The 21,917-nt window shown below is 41.2% G+C and overlaps 1 protein-coding gene across 1 annotated transcript; it reads left to right on the top strand.

Moving 5' to 3' along the window:
* Nucleotides 1-9,513: 9,513 nt before the first annotated feature.
* Nucleotides 9,514-21,419, top strand: slc51a (solute carrier family 51 member A). Its single transcript, XM_033638412.2, has 8 exons — nucleotides 9,514-9,720; nucleotides 15,344-15,495; nucleotides 15,582-15,655; nucleotides 15,932-16,090; nucleotides 17,871-17,982; nucleotides 20,517-20,663; nucleotides 20,897-21,002; nucleotides 21,155-21,419. The coding sequence occupies exons 1-8, from the start codon at nucleotides 9,645-9,647 to the stop codon at nucleotides 21,298-21,300; spliced, it is 972 nt and encodes a 323-aa protein (XP_033494303.1). The 5' UTR covers nucleotides 9,514-9,644; the 3' UTR covers nucleotides 21,301-21,419.
* Nucleotides 21,420-21,917: the final 498 nt, after the last annotated feature.

Raw genomic sequence — 21,917 nt, 5'->3', positions numbered from 1 at the left:
TATCTGTTAAAAACTGGACAGTTTCGTCAGTATAACCAAATAACAGCTGTTCAGGATTAAGTTCTTTTACCAAGGAATTTTGTTATTTATTATGCAACCTTCCGACTCACATCGGAGGGAGACCCAGCAAATGATGTCTGTCATCACTCGTGTCTGTCTGATCACATCCCTGACTGTCGCTGGAAGAGCCTCCTACTAACTAGATCCCACCCGACTCTGGTGATGTAAAAGTTTACAGCTGTTTCTATCGTGCTGAGTGAGCTAGTGGTGTCGTACTGTGTGTTTCTCGGTAATCATTGTGCTGAATGTACCACAGACGGGACAGTGTGGGGGGGATCTGATCGAATGATGGGAGCGTTAAAAACAGCCCGCTCTTTGGACTTTATGTTTACGTTTTGTCCTTCCAATCATGTTTGATCTTTTGAGCCCGAGTGTATTTATAAGTACTCTTTACAAAGCAGTGATTGGAGGACATTTGTTCATGGTGGCTGAGTATCAGAATCACACTGTGGTTTAATCTTTAGCAGATTAAATTACGGTCAGAGATCGCGATCCAAGCCAAGGTTCTGATCATGTGTAGATCTTTTTTAAACCTCACACTTTAAACATTTAGTTAAAAAAAAAACAACATAAAAAAAGACAAAAATATTTCTTTGTCATCTTTAAGGAGCCTGGTTTGTTCCCCTCATCACTTACAGCCACTGACTGAAACATTGGACCTGTCGTCTCGTCGTTTTACAAATTGCCTATATTATCTCTCCAGGCTTTTGGCCTAGAGACTAAAGTGCGCGTGTGTATTTTGTAATGCTTAATTGAGTGTTCTTTTGTAATATTGTTGTCTTGGGAGAAATGCTTCTGTGCAGCCATGAGATTTTTACATGTCTGTGTACATACATAACATCTGACTAATGCTCAAAAGCATGGCGCCTAACTTGTGTAATAAAAAAAAAAAAAGTGTTTTACCATGATAACGGGGATTATGGTGATGGTGTTAAAACAGACTGTGGGGTTTTTTCAATTATTGCTAGGTGCGTCATATTTAAAAGGAATACTTCACCCCCAAAATGATCATTTGTATTTCATTTAATCACACAAGTTACGCTGAATTCGTGAAGAAAACCTGGCTTTCTCTCATTCCTCTACGACGAATGAAGAATCCAAAAACAGAGAAAGTTCTTGATGAATTGATGTCAAAGGGGTCCACGTTTAACAACAGCAAAACTATATCAAAACATCTGTTCACAAACTCTTAACACCGCTCAAGCATAATCCAAGTCTCATTTATCAAGTTGTATGCTCAGTACTTCCAAACATATGCATTTTAACGAAAACGTTACTGTTGAAAACACCTTGCATAAACAGCTCGGGCAAGCTACTAGACTTTTTACGCGGATGTGTTCGTAATATTTTAGTGAAAATACATGTGTTTTGGAAGTACCAAGCACACGACCGAATGATTAAAACCTGGATTGCACTGCACAAGTTGTTTGAGAGGTTGTAAACAGATGTTTTAATACAGTTTTGCTGTTGTTTAACACCAATCCCCATTGCCTGTTTTTGGATTCTTCGTTCACCAAAGAGGCATGTGAGAAAAACCAAGTTTTCTATATGAATTCAGTGTAACACGGGGAGAGTAATTGATATACAAATGGTCATTTGGGGGGTGAAGTGTTCCTTTAAATAAGCTTTACTCTGGTCTGTCTCAACTTTATAAATGAAGCCATAAAAACTGCTGTGAAAACAGAGAAAGGATTTAAAAAAATTGAGTCTAATTTCATTTAATTTTTTTAAAGACTGTATAAACATTTTGCATCTGTATTCACACTGCAGATGTAGCCTATCATAACTTGCTTATTGCTACACTTTGGTTTCTTTTTGTTACAATGTCCTATTTTACAATGTGTGTATATATATATTGATAATGTAAGAAAAAGACTACATATATATTTTTCTTGTCTGATTAATTTTACTGTTCCTATTTTGTGAATGAAGTACATGCCTCTACACAATTAACGTGAAAATAACAATAAATGTTTTTTTAAACCTCCCGTCTAACTTTGCTGTCAGCGGTCTTTTGATGAATTTAAAACTGATGCATTCCTGTAACATTATCAGGCTTATGATGCTGAAAATCAGTGTGTCAGAGTCAGATATATATATATATAGATATATTATTTTTATACTCACATTCTTCCTTGTGAAACTCTAGCTACTACAATAGCCATAATGCAACCTGACTGCCAACCGTCCTGGTGTTATGCTAACAGCGGCTAATGTAGCTTTTTGAGGTGCGAGCTACAGAGGTCTGATAAACTGAAACCATTTCCCTCAGTGGAAACAAAGCTTTTATTTACTTTAATTTCACAGATAAATTGTGAAGACAATAAAGCCTCCACTAAAATAGCATTTTAAGTCTTGTGTGTGATTTATCCTGGCTTCATAGGAGTAGAGGAAATCTCTGCTCGTTGCTAGGCTAATTTATACAATGTTAAATGCCATAGGCTTGTGCTAATAATGTTAGCATGTTGTATTTGTTTGGAAAACATGTTTAGTATAAGACAGTTGTTTTGTCGGTGAACCTTGTGAGTTGTAATGGAACCAAATTTTGTCACGTTGCCTTTGTTAAATGTTGCTGTTGTCTCTGGTTTTACATGAGTAGAGGAAAAGTCTGCTAGCTGCTAGGCTAATTTATACAATGTAAAATGCCATAGGCTAGGGATGCACAGAATATTCGGTAACCGAATATATTCGGCCGAATGTTGCAAAAAAAACACACATTCGGTATTCGTTGGAATAAGTTAAAAGCAAGGCCGAATAATAGCGGCGTGTTTTGATAACACAATCAAACAGTGTGCCGTGACGCGCGGAGTAAAATGTCGGCAGTGTGGCGATCCGTCTGTCACCGCACGCGCATTTGCAACTGAAAATAGTTTTGAGCGAGCAAAATAGGCTTAAATCATTCAACACGCTGTGCGAGCAGCCTACAGATTTCAACCAGCAGCAGAAACGAAAGGCGAATCCCACCGATTGTGGGTTGAACGGGGGTCACAGACACAGACAGTAATGTATTCCTGTCAAATACGGCGGCCATCGGCTTAACATTACCGGCGACGGAGAAGTTGGCTCCAATAATATCCTCTTCTTGGCGTCATGACTGCCCAGAAGTACCTGAACAGCCAAGCCAGCCGAATACAGGTATGTGACGTGTCAGAGGAGAAACGAGCCTTTCACGGCCCACAAACCTCACCGCACTTTAGGGACTGTTCTTTACTTATGAAGGGATGTGTCAGGGGAGGAGGGTGGCTGGTTGATTCTTATTTTATTTATTTATTTTATTTTGATCCCCCCTATGTTAATCACTGATTGATGCTGTTTTTGAAGTATGAATAAGTCAATAAGTAATTTATTCCATTGAAATATCATTGATGTAGCCTATAATAGAAAAGTGATTTATCTTTTTGTAAATGACAAAAGGCACATCTGCCTCATTTTTGCTGTGGTATCGTGATACTACTCAGAACCGTGATACTTTCACTGGTATTGTACAGTGGGATCCAATTTTGGTACCGTGACAACACTAATCTGGAGGGGGTTCATCTGCAAAAACTAATGAAAAACTAAACAACGATATTCGGTATTCGGCCAAGCGTTTAATATTATTCGGCTTCGGCTTCGGCCACAAATTTTCATTTCGGTGCATCCCTACCATAGGCTTGTGCTAATAACGTTAGCATGTTATGTTTGCGTGGAAAACATGTTTAGTGTACGACAGTTTTGTCAGTGAACCTTGTGAGTTGTAATGGAGCTGAATTTTCTAACATTACCTTTTTAAATGTTGCTGTTGTCCCTGGTTTCATATGAGTAGAGAGAAGTCTGCTAGCTGCGAGGCTAATTTATACAATGTAAAATGCCATAGGCTTGTGCTAATAACGTTAGCATGTTGTATTTGTGGGGAAATGTGTCCAGATAAAGACAAGTGTTTGTCTGTGAATGCTGCGAGTTATAGTGAAGCTGATTTGTGTACTTGTGTTTGAAACTGTCTCTATTAAGCCATGTTTAATGTGTGTTTAATGTGTGTTTTAAGTGTGTTTTGAATCAACTACACTCTACAGCCGCTTGATAGAAACCTCCACCGCCCGCTTGTGTTGTGGAGGTGTAACTGCAGAATGACATCTCCAGATGTTTTTCGATTTCAAACTTGTGGTCTTTTGGCATTGTACGTTTCTCCAAAGTAATGTTCCATTTACATTTCATATGTATGACGTAGTTGAGATTACATGTATATGAGCTGAGTTTGTCATCAGGTGGAGGAGGGGATCGTGCATGGCGTAACATCTAGGTAAGACGGCTGCCAAGCCACAGAACATGCTCGAGATCCACATAAGTGGGTGATTTTTAATGTGACTTTGGAACATTTCCAGCCAAAACATGATGTTTTTCTAACTGTAATCAAGGGGTTTTGTGCCAAAACCTTACAGCAAATCACAACAGAAAAAAAGAAATGTAAACAAACGTTAAGTTTCAACATATGAAACCACAGGTGTAGATTTCAGAGGGGACGCAGGGGACACGTCCCCCTCAATATTTAGAGTGTGCATTTGTCTCCTCCAATAAAACGTGTCAAATATCACAAACACTGACTGTACAGCAGAATCTACATTGTTACAGGAGAATAAGAGAAGGCCAGTGTTCCACAGTGTTTGTGTGTAATGGCTTTTTTAGTGTGGGCATCTGCAAGGACTAAATTCCTGACGTGAAACATGACTTGAGGTTATACAAAGATGCAAATACAGCATGCAGTTATGGTGTTTGGCCTTGTGCTGTCAGAGAAAGACAGTGGTTGGGGCGGCAGTAGCTCAGTCCATAGGGACTTGGGTTGGGAACCGGAGGGTCGCCTGTTCGAGTCCCCGTCCGGACCAAATATGGAGCGTGGACTGGTGGCTGGAGAGGTGCCAGTTCACCTCCTGGGCACTGCCAAGGTGCCCTTGAGCAAGGCACCGAACCCCCCAACCGCTTGGGGCGCCTGACCAAGGGCAGCCCCCTCACTCTGACATCTCTCCACTCTGTGCATGTATAGGTCCTGTTTGTGCATGTGTGTGTCTTTCAGACCTGTGTGTAATTGACAAGCAAGAGTGAAAACATTGAATTTCCCCTCAGGGGATTAATAAAGTAAATAAACTTAAGAATCAATAAACTTTGTACTTTTGTTTGTTGGCCAATTGTTTCATGCTATTTAAAGTATTTGAAGGCGGGCAACATATTGTGTGGAATGAGATTCAGGAACCCAGATGAACCTTCACCTTTGCTATCAGTCTAACATCGAGGCCCTTCACCTCTGCTGTTGACTGCTCGGCCATCCCTTTTAAACCCCTCCTGCTTTGCTTTAATTTCCTCTACAACAGCGCCCGACATGGCTATTTGTAAATCCTAAATTGGCATGTGGGGACAGAACCCGCTGCTGTTGTATCACATCTGTTCTGCAGACCTGATGACAGCATGATCTGGCATATACTATGTAATTTAAAAGCCAAGTCATGGCTGCATTTGATGCAAAGGAATAAAAAAATCTTTTGACAAAAAAACACATCACTAAGAAAAAAAACTGTATTTTTAATCTCTTAGATTTTGCTTGTTTTGTGCATGTGTGTTAATAAGGTTCTTGTCCATTAGCTACCAAGACAATGACCTCCGTGTCAGTCTTTTCAGCAGAGTAAACACTAACTTGTTAAAACCAAACAACTCTTAACTCTGCAAGGCCAAAGCAGCCGCAGTTTCCCTAAAGACCTTTGGATGGTTTAACCATTAAAGGGAAAATCCGCCATTAAACTGTGATTTGGGGTTGTAACACCAGAATGTACAAACACAGCCAGCAGTGTCTCATGGCAGGAGGTCAGAGCATCAACCCTTCAATGGATAATGCGATCAGGTGACGATGTTTGGAGTTTGGTGACTCTTAGTGGATCAGAGTGTCTGGCTTACAGCTGCTCACATACCAGTGAAATCAGAACTGTCATAGTGAGCTGGGCTTTTCACTTAATCATCTTCCAAGAATGTTTCCTGTGATGTAATTGTCCTCACAGTCTGTCTCTCTTTAACAAGAGACTTGTTCATATCCAAACTGAGGCAGAATTCATTTAAATGTGTCATTTTCCTGTAAGTGACGCCGTGTTGTGGCTGCTTTGTGGATTCTTGGACCTCTTTTTGTCAATTTCATAAACTCAGGCCAGTCAGGACAAATCCCTCCTGTTGGGTCTGAACCCCCTCTGAACAAAGACGTAAGCCAAGGTGTGCCTTGACGCAGCAGGAAACAAAAGTTGCTCAGACTTGAGTGATTCTATGATCACAAAAGTGAGACAGGGATGCGTCAAACTTCTGATATGCTACATTGTGTTGGGGCGGGTATTAAGGTACTTTATGTTCTTATTTGGTTTTGCCCGTTTTGTGCCCCTCAGTCCTCTCTCACAATCATTCCTCAAATGTGCCTGCACACGCAGTTCAAGGATAAAGCGATTTGATCTGCAAGCAAAGCAAAAACAAATGTGTTCAAGTTATTTTAACCTCTGGAGGCCAAGTTTGCCGGATCGGACAGGCAGCTGTGACTCACAATAAAACCTGTGTGTGAGATAACTCAGGGCAGAAGTGATGTTAAGAAGTGAAAGAAGAAAGTCAGGGCAAGTTCTCATAAGAGATAACAACTGCACCTCAGACTGTGTCGCTATTGAGTGTAATGCTAGCTCAAATTCAGTGACTGGACCTCAATACAAGCCTCTCAGTGTTGTGGAAAATTATTCAAATGCAGCCAAGGGCGCAAAAAGATTTGCAGCAAATGCCTCACATGACGATACGGCTGCATGTGTTGCCATGGGAACGAGGGGGCATGTGATGTGAGTGACTGTGTTTGTGTTGTCCACGGGCTCCATTCTTAAGAACCCCCCCCCCCCCCCCCCTCCCCCCCCCCCCTCCCGCCACACACACACACACACATACCTAGCACTGTAAACCTTCCCCTTCCTGATCCTCAGCTTTATTATCTATCCTACTGGAATTTTTTTTTCCCAGTATCCTGTGGAAATATTCCCAGTTAAACAGGAATCCCCCTATTAGAACAATATGTCCATGTGTCATGTAACTTGCAAGGACTGGCTGAGTCAAACGCAGCACCGCAAATTTCACAAGAAATGTAGTATATGTTGTTCGGAAAACAAGCAGAGGAGCCAAGAATGGAGCACATCTGAGATTCAACACTGATAAAGACTATGTATGTGACTAAGTTGGAAGGACTGTTGGCTCAGTGGAGTGGTGCTACCATAAACTAGCCAACAGAACCACACTCTCCAAAACTACCACCGCAACACACTTCAAAGAGCTCAAAGTTTCAACCTGTCCTTGAAATTCCCCAGATTTCAATCAGATCAAGCATTTGTGGGACGTCCGGAGGGTGGCTGGGCTCAGCCGTAGAGATAGGGTGAGGAGCTCTGACATTGAGAGGCCGTTTACACGTTGCCGGCTATTTTCATAAACGGACATTTCACCGTCTCCGTTTTCAAAAAGATCTTCGTTTACACTTACCCGTGTATATATACACAAGAGCATGCCAAACTTGTAGGTGGCAGTGTAACGAGAAGCTCAAGCCTTCCATGTATCCATTGTCACCATAGCAACATAGGTCGCACTTTTTACACAGGCACAAGTTCCAGCGCATACTGTGACGTGGGCTGCCTATAACTCCGTTCATCTGCGTTTATCTCAGTTTACGTGCAAACGCGCAACCGGAGTTTTCCAAAATCTCCACTCTGGCCGGAGTTTTTAGAAAGACTCGTTTTCAGAGGAGAAATCTCCGTTTGCGTGTAAACGAAGGGCACAAACGAAGGAAGATGTCTCCGTTTATCAAAATCACCGTGTACGTGTAAACGGCCTCTCAGAAGGAGCTTGGAGTGGAGCCGCTGCTCCTTTAAATCAAACAGAGCCAGGTGGGGTGGTTTGGGCATCTGATCAGGATGCCTCTTGGATGCCTCCTGTGAGAGGATTTCTAGGCACGTCCACCTGGTAGGAGTCCCTGGGGCAGACCCAGAACACAGCTCTGAGTGTTAAGCTTAACACCCATTCACACCTGGACCCATCTAACCCTGACCACACACATGATGGCCGGGTGGGTCAACGACTCACATGTGACCTCAACGACTTTGTAAGGGTTCACACCCACACAGAGTTTAAAGCCTGCGTCTCTTGCATCACTTGTTAGCAACCGCCTTTTTTAAGACACATAGAAGCTTCGAAATTCTCAAATAGGGTATTTACTGATGTATGTTGTAGAACAAAACGGGAAAGTGTCTTAATTGTAGAGATTGACTTATACTGTAGAGTGAAGTCAGATAATGTGCGACATCAGGTAAAAAGGGACAAATAAGGTGTTACAACTTGGGCTCAAAATAGTAGCAGCCAGTCAACATATTATTGTATTGTTAACACAAATGTGCTTCACAAGAAACAATCATTTTAACTGGTCTGTAATTTACATTAATTTCACAGATAAGAAACAACAAATTGTGAAGACAATAAAGCCTCCACAAAAATAGCATTTTAAGTCTTGTGTGTGATTTATCCTGGCTTCATATGAACAGAGGAAATCTCTGCTCATTGCTAGGCTAATTTACACAATGTAGAATGTCATAGGCTTGTGCTAATAACGTTAGCATGTTATATTTGTTTGGAAAACGTGTTTAGTATAAGACAGTTTTGTCAGTGAACCTTGTGAGTTGTAATGGAGCCAAATTTTGTTGACATTGCCTTTGTTAAATGTTGCTGTTGTCCCTGGTTTTATATGAGAAGAGGAAAAGTTCGCTAGCTGCTAGGCTAGTTTATACAATGTAAAATCCTATATGCTGGTGCTAATAACGTTAGCATGTTGTATTTGTGGGGAAAATGTGTTTAGTTTAAGACAGTTGTTTTGTCAGTGAACCTTGTGAGTTGTAATGGAGCCAAATTTTGTTAACGTTGCCTTTGTTAAATGTTGCTGTTGTCCCTGGTTTTATATGAGAAGAGGAAAAGATCGCCAGCCGCGAGGCTAAATTACACAATGTAAAATGCCATAGGCTGGTGCTAATAACGTTAGCATGTTGTATTTATGGGGAAAATGTGTCGAGATAAAGACAAGTGTTTGTCTGTGAATTATAGTGAGGCTGATTTGTGTACTTGTGTTTGAAACTGTCTCTATTAACCCATGTTTAATGTGTGTTTAAAGTGTGTTTTGAATCAACTACACTTAAGTCAGTCTCCACATTTCACTTACTAATTGTTGCCTCCAGCCATATATTTCACTGTTACTTATTCATATGATGATATTACACTGTATACTGGTGACTAACCTAATAAGTGGTAACCTGGCTTCACTGTGAGGCTGGTGTGCTGGTGATTTGGCAGACGACTCACAGTCGTGTGACGGGGTAAAGAGGCGGGTCCAGCGATTGCAGTAAGTGTTTGTGGGGGTGCCCACTGCCCAGGAGGTAGATATCCTCCGTGGAAAGTTTGTGGACGCGCTTCACAACTCTGGACAGGAGGCAGAGCGCGGGTCCAGACTTTTGCGCACCGAGCATCTGCGGATGTAAAGGGACAACTTTGTGGAAAACCTCCCGACAGCAGCCATCATGGATAGCGGATTGAACATAACCACTGACCCGAGCTGCAAGCAGCAACCTCCCCTCGCCATCGACATCATACTCAGTGAGTAGACTGGCTCTGACACAGCTGAGCAGTGTTTTTCCAAAATATTTCCACCTGATGATTCTTGCAGAAGCGGTTGCACTCGGTGCACCGGATCAGCTGCAGGAATCTGTGTTGGGGTGGGATCTTTATTGCTTACTGAACTGTAGATCAGTGTGTGGTGACAGTGGGAGGAATGGGTCTAAACTGGAGCCGTGGTGGTGATTAATGACGGGTAGATGCATGTCTAGATTCCCACTTTGGGAAGTGTGGGGTGGTTGATGTCCTTAGTACAGCCTCTAGTGGTCCTCTCATGGGTTTTAAAGATAGTATACAGATTTATCCACATTTAAGAAGCAGACAAACTTCATCAGATCACACTTTTATATTCTCTCTGTATAAAAAAATAAGATTTGTGTTGGGCACCCTTGGATTTTTCTCAGGATCTCTGCTGTACCTTCTTCTCAAACATGCTGTAAACACAAGCAGCCCAGTTACCTGTTCAGACACAGCTCAGCCCTCTGCTGCTGGTTATAACTTTTCAATAAACTTATCAAGAAAATCCATTAATCCATTTCACCAGGGTGGTTTGTAGCTCCTGACTCATGTTGACTAATCCATTTCACTTTGCTTTTCACTGCTCATAACTCTCCTCGGGGGTTTTCTGCAGCCTGACATCTGCAGCAAGTTCAGGAGAAAATCCACTTAAACCGAGCTTAGCAATATTTTTATTACTTAAATCCTTAAGCAGTAAATCTCTGAATGAATCATAATAAATGGGTGTACATTAAAGTGCAGTCATTATCGCATTATGTTGAGGTTTTTTTATGAAGTCGCACCTTAAGATTTTGTTTTCCACTGCCTGCTGCTGTTTTTTACCATCTTATCTTAAAAAACCTATAAAATCAATTCAGTCTCTGCCTTCTGTGTGCAGCACTTTGCATCATGCACTTTGGCTGTTAAACACTACAGGCTTGTGTGCATTTTTTAACCTTTTTGAAGTGTATTCTTTAAGCAAAAAAACATTTTCCCACTTCATGATGAAGCCTAAATGAAGTTTAAAGATACCCATTTTGTCTAATGTTAGATCACAGATAATGTGTAACCCAATAAGCACACTAATTTTCAAATCAAAATAAGTTTTGTATTTTATTTTAAGATCTATTTTCTCCATTTTTGTTTACTCATGAGAGTACATACATATATACATACTCTAGTGCAGTGGTTCTCTACTGGTCCAGCTGGTTTTAGCGTATGTGAACACTCCAAGAGAGCTCACAACTCCGCGTTGCAGTTCGCTTAACCTGTGCCTTGTGAGCACAACGCGCTCCAGATTCACTTTGCTCTTTGCTGTTGTATTTAGCCCTCTAGATCACACACTGTTGCACTGGGACGCTTGATAGAACAGACGAAACCATGTCCGCCTGTAACGCTTGCAAGGATGCAGGACTAGGAGTAGTTTGGTCCACAGAAGTAAAAGTAAAAACAGAACTATGTCTGTATATATTATATGTAGGCTATGGTGTGAACAGAGAGAGGATTGAGGCCCCATCAGAGCTGAAGTTGACCAGAAAGAGAACTGAGCCCTTTTTCAAATGAACTGACAATGTGAACACAAAAAGAACTTGGTCCCTTTTCTCCACATTTAAGAGGACTGAGCTCGGGTCATTTAAAAAGGACTATATGTGAAAACACCCTCAGTCATTAGTTCAAGGTCCACACAGTTTAAAATATACAGCATCACACTTGAGTTTGGCCATGTTGTTGAGCTAGTTTGCTGTCTCTGTCAAGTAGCTCTCCGAGATTCACTCACTCTACAGCAGGAAACAGCACTTCAGAATAAAATCTCTGTACTGGAAATTCACTGTACTTGAAAATAAATTGTGTTTTTTACAAACTTGACATGTTTGCGAGTTACTTGCAGTCCATTCAGAATGGACCGGCGACCCACTTTTGGACCGTGACCCACCAGCTGGTAGCCACTGCTCTGGTGTAATCTCATAATGCTTGATCGATAAATTGGCCGGGCCAGTATATAAACAGATTATTGCAGATATGTTGTATTAGTGTCCGCCAATAAATAACAACTGGGTAATTAAGGAGTAGTGTCACTGTTGTTTTGTCCAACAGAGAGCTCTGTCATGTTTATTTTTCAGCTGTTAAATGTCCAGATCACTACTTATCCTGGTCAGAGTTATTTAAAATTATTTTTTTTGTCAACAATCTGTTTGTTTGTTTATTGTTTATTTATTTGCACATATAAAAGGAATAAATCATAGATTCTGTACAAATCACTCTATATAGAGAGCCCATCCTGGCCATGTTTAGCCAAGGAAAATAGATAATGTACATCTTATGGGGTGAAGAGTAACTAAATAATAAATAGGTTAAATAAGAGAAACAAAAATTAAATAGGAAAGAAGAAATTTAAAAAAAATAAAAATAAAAAATGAAACGGAATAAAATAAATGTAACACGATTGCGTAGTTCTAGTAAACATAGTGTTTAAATAGTTTAACCATTAATCTCTTTTTAAATATAGAGAAGAAGACTGTTTATTAATTTTTCAACATTATACAAAAAGAAATTAAAAATGAAAATATGAAATATAAATACATACATGATGACAAGCTGTATTAAAGCAAGTGAAAAATTCTAACACACGCACAGGTATAGAAAAATAAATGAATAGGTACACAAACAGCATCAATAAATACAAATAACGATTGTAATGATAATATTAAATTAAAAAGAAAAAGGCAAATAATAATAATAATAATAATAATAATAATTTCCATTGAGTGTTCTTTATGACAGACACCGATACAAGTCCTTCACTGCATACTGTGTGTTACATTTACTTTGTATACAGCAAGTACAATTCAGATATAGGAGATTCTTGTTAAAAATATTTAGATCCATGAATGTTATGTGGGGGGGGGGGGGATGCCAACCTGTTGTTTTCCCATATTCTCCCAAATATTGTGTCTTGGTATCAGCCTCAAAAATGTAGTTCTGGGTGGGCTAAAGTTTTGATGGTACCATCTGGATCAGTTTTGTCAGTGAAAAACACTGTCAGGGTCTTCACCACATAAAGCTGAACATGTGCAATTACATAAGATGTCAAATGTTTAAAAATAGAAGCAAAGAAGTTGTTAAAGGAGATGAAGGAAAACGGAATGGACCATCATTATGAGAATTTAGGAATGGTTCAAAAAGGCCGCTGTGTCCGTTATCAACAGGAATTCCAAATGATTAAAAAGGAGCTGAACAAACAACACGAGGGCACAGTGACCACGTATACACACAGAAGGCATCAAAGAGGGAATATTTTTGTGTTTGCTTGTGTACTGATCTCCACTAATGGCTTTGACTACCAGGGAATAAATTACTGCTCAGTTACAGGGAACACACTGGAACAATTTGCGCAACCTTTCCTCCCACTCTTTGCCATCTCCTATATGTTCCTTTGTCTGAAACATCTGCTGAGTTCATCCTCTTACGTTATTCCAGGAAATTACACCCTGCTTCTCTTGCATTGTGCAAAATGCCTCCCACATGCATTGATAATGTACATGTGTATGGCTGCTTTCAGATTCAGAATCACAAGTCAAACATGTGCTTGTTTTTCCATCTCTGACTGTCAGTTCTGTTTGTCTTAATTTGATGATGCGAACCTCATCACGCTCGTATATATCATATGACATGATGAAAACACTGCACTGTCCAACAGATGCTAAAGCTGGAGGATCCATCCAACTTCTAGCTTGTCTTATTTTGTCAACATACAAGTCTATGGCAACCGTCTGCACTTGATTTTCCTGCATTGCTGTTTTTAATTAACTAATTAAATTAAAATTATTTAAATTAAATAACCTCAATACGATGTTACAGAAAAGGCATCGACCAACTACCTGTTGTTCTTCGAGGGCCAGGAAGCAGTCCCAGTTACCTCCACAACCATGTGCTGCATTCATGTGGAGTAGGAATGATATAAAAATGAGTTCCTGATCATGTTTCCTTTGCTCTTCATTATCAACGTGTTGTTACCAATGTAAACCAGTGGTTCTCAGGTGTGCTGTGGGATTTTGTGATTTTGTGATTTTGAGAACCACACATTAGCCTAGTTTTGCAATATTCAGCTAGACCTACACAAAAAGTTAGGAATGAATTTTTAATTGACTGTATCAGTATGTTATGTGCACCCATTTTCTAATAAAGAGGCAAACTAAAACCTAAAACCGTCACAGGGAACGTATTTGTCGCCATTTACGCGTGGTAATTTTAACTGTGTGACACATCAAAAGCCGTGATTGGCAGCCAGTGTGAGGGATGATAACATTTAAAAGGAGAAACCTGTGAGTGGAACAATGGGTCACTTAATTGTACAGAGCAAATTACAAAGCACCAGCGAAGACGACCTACCACTGAAAGAGAAGAATCACGAAAGCTACCTGTCTGATTTTTCTTATTTTTATTGTCTTATATCGTGATAAGAGTGATAACACACCTTATAGAAGCTATTGATATAAAAACAGATATGCCTTGAGATTTTGGCTCGCCCTTTAGTGTGCCTTGGGCACAGAAAGTTAGGAAGCCACTCTGAGCAATAAAATACAACATTTTCTTTGAAGCATCCATGTTGTTCTTACATTAAAACTTACAACCATTACATACCAGACACTAAAAATAGTTGTTCAAAGTGATTTGTTTGTTAATTTTTGCCCATCACTAGTGGAACTACCTGTGGTGGCCTTAAGGTAACATAAAAATGCAGAGGACCCTATCAAGAGCCAGGTGGCAACCTCCAGGGCTGACGAGTGAAGCCAAAAACTGCAGTTCATCGACTGGCCACTGGAGGCTGGCTCCAATTCAGAGTGATTTTTTTTATAACGATTCCGTTTAAATGTTATCAAGGCTTGAAGTTCTGAATGATTAAGGGCGTGGCCACTTTGACTGACAGGCCGTCTGCTAGGCCTCACCGCAGGCCACTCAACTTGACCTCCTTGCTGTGTTTTGAACGAGCGTGCGTATTCTCCACAGCTCCACCCTCTCGTCTAAAAATCTGCATGCCTGGCTCGAGAAATCCAAGATGGTGGCGGCCAAAATGCCAAACTCGAGGCTTCAAAACGGCAGTCCACAAACCAATGGGTGACATTATGTTGGCTGGGTCCATTATTTTTAGTCTTCGTCTCAAGCCAGTGATTTGTTTGTCCAATCTGGGCTACTGTAGAAGCATGATGGTGCAACATGGTGAACTCTGTGGACGAGGACCCGCCATATGTACAGTAGATATGAAGAACTCTAAGTTTACAAATACGCAATGATTCTTAGTTTTATGTGATTATATACTAATGAAAAGTACTTCTGTGCCTCAGTACAGCCTGGCAGAGCTGCTGGTATGACTGTGGACTCTTCGCCTTGTCAGGACATGCAGCATTCTTTGTTTTAACACTGCTAGTTATTTTCCAGCAGCGATTAATCAAGCCTGCCTGAACAAACATTTCAAGGCTAACATAAATACATATTACCTTCATAAAGACTTTATCAAGTTTCAATTTCCAGAGAACGACCTCTGGGTCCAGAGTCCCAGCTCAAATTAGAGCAATGCTAATTTGTTGTAATTTCACATCTCTCCCTGTAGAGCTGGACCTCTTTGGCATCATCCTATACTCGGTGCTCACCTTCATGGCCGTAGTGTCCATGCTGATCTTCATTGAAGAGTGCATCTACATCTATAAGAAAGTGCCCGCCAATAAGAAGAGTGTGATCATCTGGGTGACGGGGGCGGCACCGGTAAGAGTAACACTGAAAAACTGTGGATATTAATGGTCAAATATATTGTGTCTTCATCTTCATTTGGTTTCTCCTCTCTGTTTCAGGTGATTGGCACCATGTCCTGTCTGGGAATGTGGATCCCCAGAGCCACCATGTTTACTGATATGACCTCCGGCTGGTGAGTCTCCTTTTCTCTGCTTCTCTTTTACTCACCTTCCCGCTTTCTTTGAGCTGTGTGGGTTTTTTTTACCCACAGAGCCCCACAGTAAAAGACCACATGTTGAAACTTGAACTTCATAGCCTCCAGAGGGTTTAATAGAAAACAGTGACCGTGTTGTGCAACATGGGTGGCTTTTACTTTCTTCTTCTCCTGACTCTTCCACCTTCTCTCATTGTTCCTGCTTTCTTCACTTCACCTCCCTCTGTTTACCAATCTCTCCTCTTATCCCTGTAGCTACTTTGCCGTTGTGGTCTTCAAGTTCCTTATCATGATGCTGGAGGAGTTGGGTGGTGACGAGGCCTTCCTGAAGCGAGCAGGGAAACATACACTCAAGATCAGTACAGGGCCGTGCTGCTGCTGCTGCCCCTGCCTGCCACGCGCCGCCATCACACGGTAAATAAATATACAACGAGTGCAACGTGCACTGCTTATTTCCCCAAACTCCCTGGGTGTGAACAGCTTCTGAGGAACACTCAGTAAATATTTAGTTTGATATCAGCGGTAAGTGTCGTTGGACAGCTCCCAACATGTGTATGTACAAATTAGCTCCCATTATCCTCAGCAGGAGAGGCCTCAGGAGTTTTGGTATCAGCTGTAGTTAGTTTGTTAAACCTTAAACCTGCCTCCTGCTCTGCATTTGGGTCCTTCCTGACCTGATTCCTGACATATATGCTCCTTAAACAGACAATTAGCCTAGCTTAGCACTAAGATGGGAGATTGGGGAAACAGCTAACCTGACCCCTGTTTCCCTGGGTTTTGTACAGATTAAACAAAGTATAACCTGTTAAAGACTGAGCTTTGGAGGTGTTGGTAGTGGATTTTGTTAACTTCTGACACAGGTGAGGCTAGCTGTTTCCCCTTGCTTCAAGTCTCTATGCTAAGCTAAGCTAACCAGCTACATAATTACTGCACAGACATGAGAGTGGTATTGACTTTCTCATGTTCTTCTCAAGTTCTCGGCAAGAATCTGAAAAAGTGGGCATTTAAAAAAGTCTTTAACTGTCCGTATTAAAAGCTCACTGGCGGTTCAAAGGGGGACAATGTTTCTTTGAAAGTGCTATTGTTCCATGGTCCTCATATTTGGCACACTGCCGCTGTAAAGGAAAGTTCCAGTTTATGTTAACCTGGTGTATTTCCCGTAAATACGGTCGACCAGTAGCCTGAAATGACTCAAGCTCCCTTAGGAGACCATACATCCGCAGTGAACACCAGCGTCATACATGTACAATAAACATACTGGCATGTGTGGATGAGTGTGCAGGGTGATTAGGTCTGCTGGCAAGTTGCTGCAGATTTTAATCTCTATGCAGTCAGTCATAGTGGCCACTCTAGGTGGCTACTTTCTGTGGAACTCAGTGCTTTTGCTTTCCTGGCAAACACTGTGCACCACTTTGAAATAAACCGGAACCATCTCTTGATATGAGAAATGGCTGCATTGCTGAGGTGGTGACAGTAACATCCTGCAGTGCTAATGAAGCACAGGTCTTGTGCAGCTTGTAAGATGGTTTCGACCATGTGTTCGCGCTTTGATGTCATTTTTGGCCTGTTTGAAGATTGCATAACCTCAGAGATCCTCTGTACACACACTCAGAGTAGATATACCCCACCGCAGGTTGAACACGTTCCTGGTCGTTCACCTCTTCAAAGGCAGGGCCCAGTGTTTGTTGTAGCTGTCTGTACACAGCAGGTACATCATGCCCATTTCTGGCTGAGTTAACGCCGGCTGCTCTCACACAAATCTGTCGTGCTGCTTTGTTTGTTGCGTGTTTAGCAGGAACAGTCTGTTTAGATTCTGTTGTTCAGGCAACCGCAGACAAATGTGCACTGCTTGACAGGCGTTCACTCAGTGCAAATCCTTTCACCCAAACCCTCCCACTATACACCATGATGATAGTCAAGCCAAGACACTCAATGCCAAGCTTCCTCTCCATGGTATCTTGCATCACAGGAGGACTATTGATGTTGTTGTTCCACATGTTGGGGCGTGATAATGGACATGCCTGAGGCCAGTGAGGACCATGCTGAATTGTTCTAAACATCCTGCGGTAATTGTACAGGATGAGTTCAGGGATTTCGGACCTTGACGAGTCTTTAAAATGCCTTTTTGGAGACTAAATCCATTTATCTGTCATCAGTGGCTTCTGTAAAATACTTTCCTCTGTTCCCTATCCAGGCGCTCACTCTTCCTGCTCAAACTTGGATCCTTTCAGTTTGCCCTCCTGAAGATTGCCTTCACCATCCTTTCCATTGTCCTCTGGACCAACGGGACGTTTGACCTTGCTGATGTGAGTTGTTGACATGGAAATAATGGAGGCCTCTCCTTCCATGCTATTGTATCTCTATTTTCTATTTATTTGCTCAAGTTTTTTTGCTATGAGATGATGAGTCACACACGCCAGATTCCCACTGTGTTTACTGTTTGCTTGTGATTTACAAGGCATTTCTTTATATTTTCTGCAGAAGACAGACTAATAATCTTGCCTCAGTGCCGATGCATCATTATCAACAATCCATGACTCACTCTCATAAACGCAATTGTTGTCTCTCTAACATGGTGAACATGTTAAACATTACATCTGCTAAACATCTGCCTGGTAGCTTAAAGTTAGCATGCATGACTGAAGCGTTAACAGATTCCTGACAGAACATTAACACCCTTTTTTACCTTCTTACTTCATTAAAATGCAAACTGTCTGTGTTTGCTTGAGTCCCTCTTCTCGTCGTGCTGCGCCTCACACAAGAAAATCTCTGGTTCCACCTCCTGTGGCTTGTAAATGTGAAATAAAGCGACAACAGCAGACTCATTAGTTAGTTACTTAATAACTATTTGAATATCAATTATACAACTACTGCGGAAACTTTTAAATACCTGGGTACAGTTCTGGACTCCCATGTGAGCTCACAGAGAGAGATAGCATACGAGACTGTGGTGTTTTCACCTTCCTACCTGGTATGGTCATCTTAACTCAACATCCAAGAATAAACTCTCTAAGATTGTGACACTGGCAAGTAAAATAGTTGGCAAGCCTCAAAAGCCCTTGAAGAAAGTGAGGAGTATGTTGGCAGATAGCTCCCAACCTCTCTTCAGCCAGTTTGAGCTCTTGAGCTCCAGGAGGCGCTGTAGAGTCCCTCTGGCGACTAAAATATATCCCAAGTTCCATCAGTATGCGTAAATCAACAAGGTGACTGATGGGTTTTAAAGCATAGACAGACAATGAGCTGATCTACAGTGTTTCAGTGTATTGTAATGATTTTATATGCTTGTCTTACTGACTATTTGTCTGCTTTTTACAATGTTGTCTTTTGTGTTTTGGTGAGCTGAAGACACATTTCCTCCCATGGTGGACATAAAGATATATTCTAATCTATTACTCACCCTTTTTGTTAAATTTGTAAAGAAAACTTTCTTGCCTCTGGTGAATGAAGAATCCGGAAATGGAGAACGTTTTTGCTGAATTAAAGTTATAGGCGACTTTGTTTAACAGCAGCAAACTCTCGCACAACTCGTGCAGTATAATGAAAGTCTCATTTATCCAGTGGTGTGCTCAGTACCTCACAAACACACAGCCTGTGACGGGGGAACTGAACTTAAAGTGAAAGTTTTTTGTGCTTTCTTCAAAGCCAGACCCAACTGACAAAAACCTTTAACTTGCCTCGCCTCATTTGTAAACATTGCGTTGACACAGAACGAGGCCTGAAAGTGTTAAACGCCATTTCCCATGCAAAAGTTGTGATCTATAAAAACAGACTTGATGGCAGAAGCTTTGACCCATGCTTACAAACATTTTGGAGACGGGAAACTATCGACGCAGATGGTGAGCTGGAAGCCTGATTGTAGAAATTGTTGAATATTATTTGGTGCACACCACGCAATTATTGAAAAACTCTGTAACAGAAGTCCATAGACAAATGCTTTCTTTATTAAAAACATTATATTGTAATTAGTTAGTGTAAGAGCCAAATATGTCATGTCACTCAGCAGACATGAATTGTATTTACTATGGGTGCACACTGGGGGGTGCTGTATTGATATTTGGAGCTTCAGTGTATAAAGGTAGGAACAACATTGTTGCCCTCAGGTGCTTCACCCCAGAAGAGCAAAAGGTTTTTGACCGCTGTGGTGTGGGACTAGTGTGCAACATGCTGAAAGCTTTATGTTCGCTTTGTATGAAAGAAATGGACACTCCTATGGGGTCAGTGACCTTGTCCCAGCCTTTATTGAACAGCCTTGAGCTGCTGGTTCGCTGCTGCCTCGATTGTATGACTCTGGTGAACCAGGATTAAACCTCTAAAACACCAGTGTCACACAATAACATAAACTAAACCTTTTTCTGGATGGAGTCTGGTTTTTAAGAGAGCATAGATGGTTTTCATTTTTCGTTCTGGATCAATGAGACTTTCATTATACTGCATGCATTGTATTTGTTTGTTAAATGTGGATGCCTGTGATTTCCATTTAATAACAATTTTCTCAATTTTTGGATTCTTCAATTGCCGGAAGCATGTGAGAAAAGGTTTTATTCATTAGTGAACTACAAATGGTCATGTGGGGAGTTGAGTATTCCTCAGGAAAGATGACAGCAGAGGAGAGAAAAGCATTCGCAACTACATCCATTTTGTAGACTCTTTATAGAGAGATAACAATGTTAGTATTATTAATTTAAAAATATGGGGAAACGATGGTGCCGGTGATTAAATAAAATATCTTCTTTTAGCAGCACCTCATGACTCCCTGCTTATCTGATCACATTGTCTCAGAATTATTCTTTGTTAACTTTGCCAACTTCCTGACTCTCCTGTGTGTGTGACCACGTTTCAGTTGTCCATCAAAGGAGCTGCTATATGGATCAACCCATTCGTGGGCATCTTGACGATCATCGCCCTGTGGCCTGTAGCCATCCTGTTCATGCACCTGAGGATTGCCCTGCGCACACTCAAGATCATCCCCAAGTACGCCATGTACCAAGTAAGGCACAGGAGACGCTTTAAAACATACGTACTGCACACTAGCAGCTGTTTACACACCTCATGGTGGATAGTAACCTTTGCCACTCATATATATATATATATATATATATGAGGCTGAAGGTAAACACTTCTAATAACATGTCAGGTTATAGGGCTGTCGTAAGCTTTTTTTTCACAGGATTTTCCAGTGTTGTGTTTGATTAAACAGTGCACGTGTGTGTGTGTTTATAGCTGGTGCTGGTCCTGAGCCAGCTGCAAACAGCCATCATCAATATCTTGGCACTGAACGGAACCATCGCCTGCGCACCGCCCTTCTCCCCCGCAGCCAGAGGATACAGTGAGTCAACATCCATCCATACAATTCCTCCATTTGTTCCCGTCAAGGATGAGTAAATCCATCCTTGTATTCATTTACTGGCAACACTAGGAAAGGCTCCTTGGAGTCTCCTTTAACTCGCCTGTTGTGTTTTCACCTCTCCGTCTCCACAGTGATGAGTCAGCAGCTTTTGATCCTGGAGATGTTCATCATCACGCTGGTAACACGTTTGCTCTACCGCCGAGAGTATGATCCCTTACCCGAAGAGGAAGACGTCAATGAAAACACAAAGATGATTACAATGCCCCAATCTGCTTGAGAACTCTATGAGTGTGTGTGTGTGTGTGAGTGCGTGTATGTGTGTGTAATTTTTATTCCCTCCATGTATTGATTATGAGATTATATAAGTCGATATGAATAAATGTTATATAAATTATATGTACATGTATCTTGTGGGTGTTCAATTAGGGTCACAGTGGTCTACACTCTGAAAAACTGTTTGATCGACAGGTCACACCAGTCTTTCACCTTAAGCGGAATATATACTTGTGCGCCTATGCACGTGGCCTACGCCGCTGTGAGCATGTATACTTGTGCGCTGGTGTGTCTGTGTTACTCTGCAGTCGGCGGTGGAGGGGGTTTCTGTAAAGTGCTGTAAAGTTTAGTTGATTCAAAACACACATTAAACACACATTAAACATGGCTTAATAGAGACAGTTTCAAACACAAGTACACAAATCATCTTCACTATAACTCGCAGCATTCACAGACAAACACTTGTCTTTATCTGGACACATTTTCCCCACAAATACAACATGCCAATGTTATTAGCACAAGCCTATGGCATTTTACATTGTATAAATTAGCTTAGCAGCTAGCAAACTTCTCTCTACTCATATAAAACCAGGGACAACAGCAACATTTAACAAAGGTAAC

Source organism: Epinephelus lanceolatus, chromosome 20, assembly GCF_041903045.1.
Source record: "Epinephelus lanceolatus isolate andai-2023 chromosome 20, ASM4190304v1, whole genome shotgun sequence".
In the NCBI taxonomy this organism is placed as follows: Eukaryota; Metazoa; Chordata; class Actinopteri; order Perciformes; family Serranidae; genus Epinephelus; species Epinephelus lanceolatus.
The sequence above is the reverse complement of the archived record's forward strand: the minus strand, read 5'-3'. Positions and strand labels throughout refer to the sequence as shown.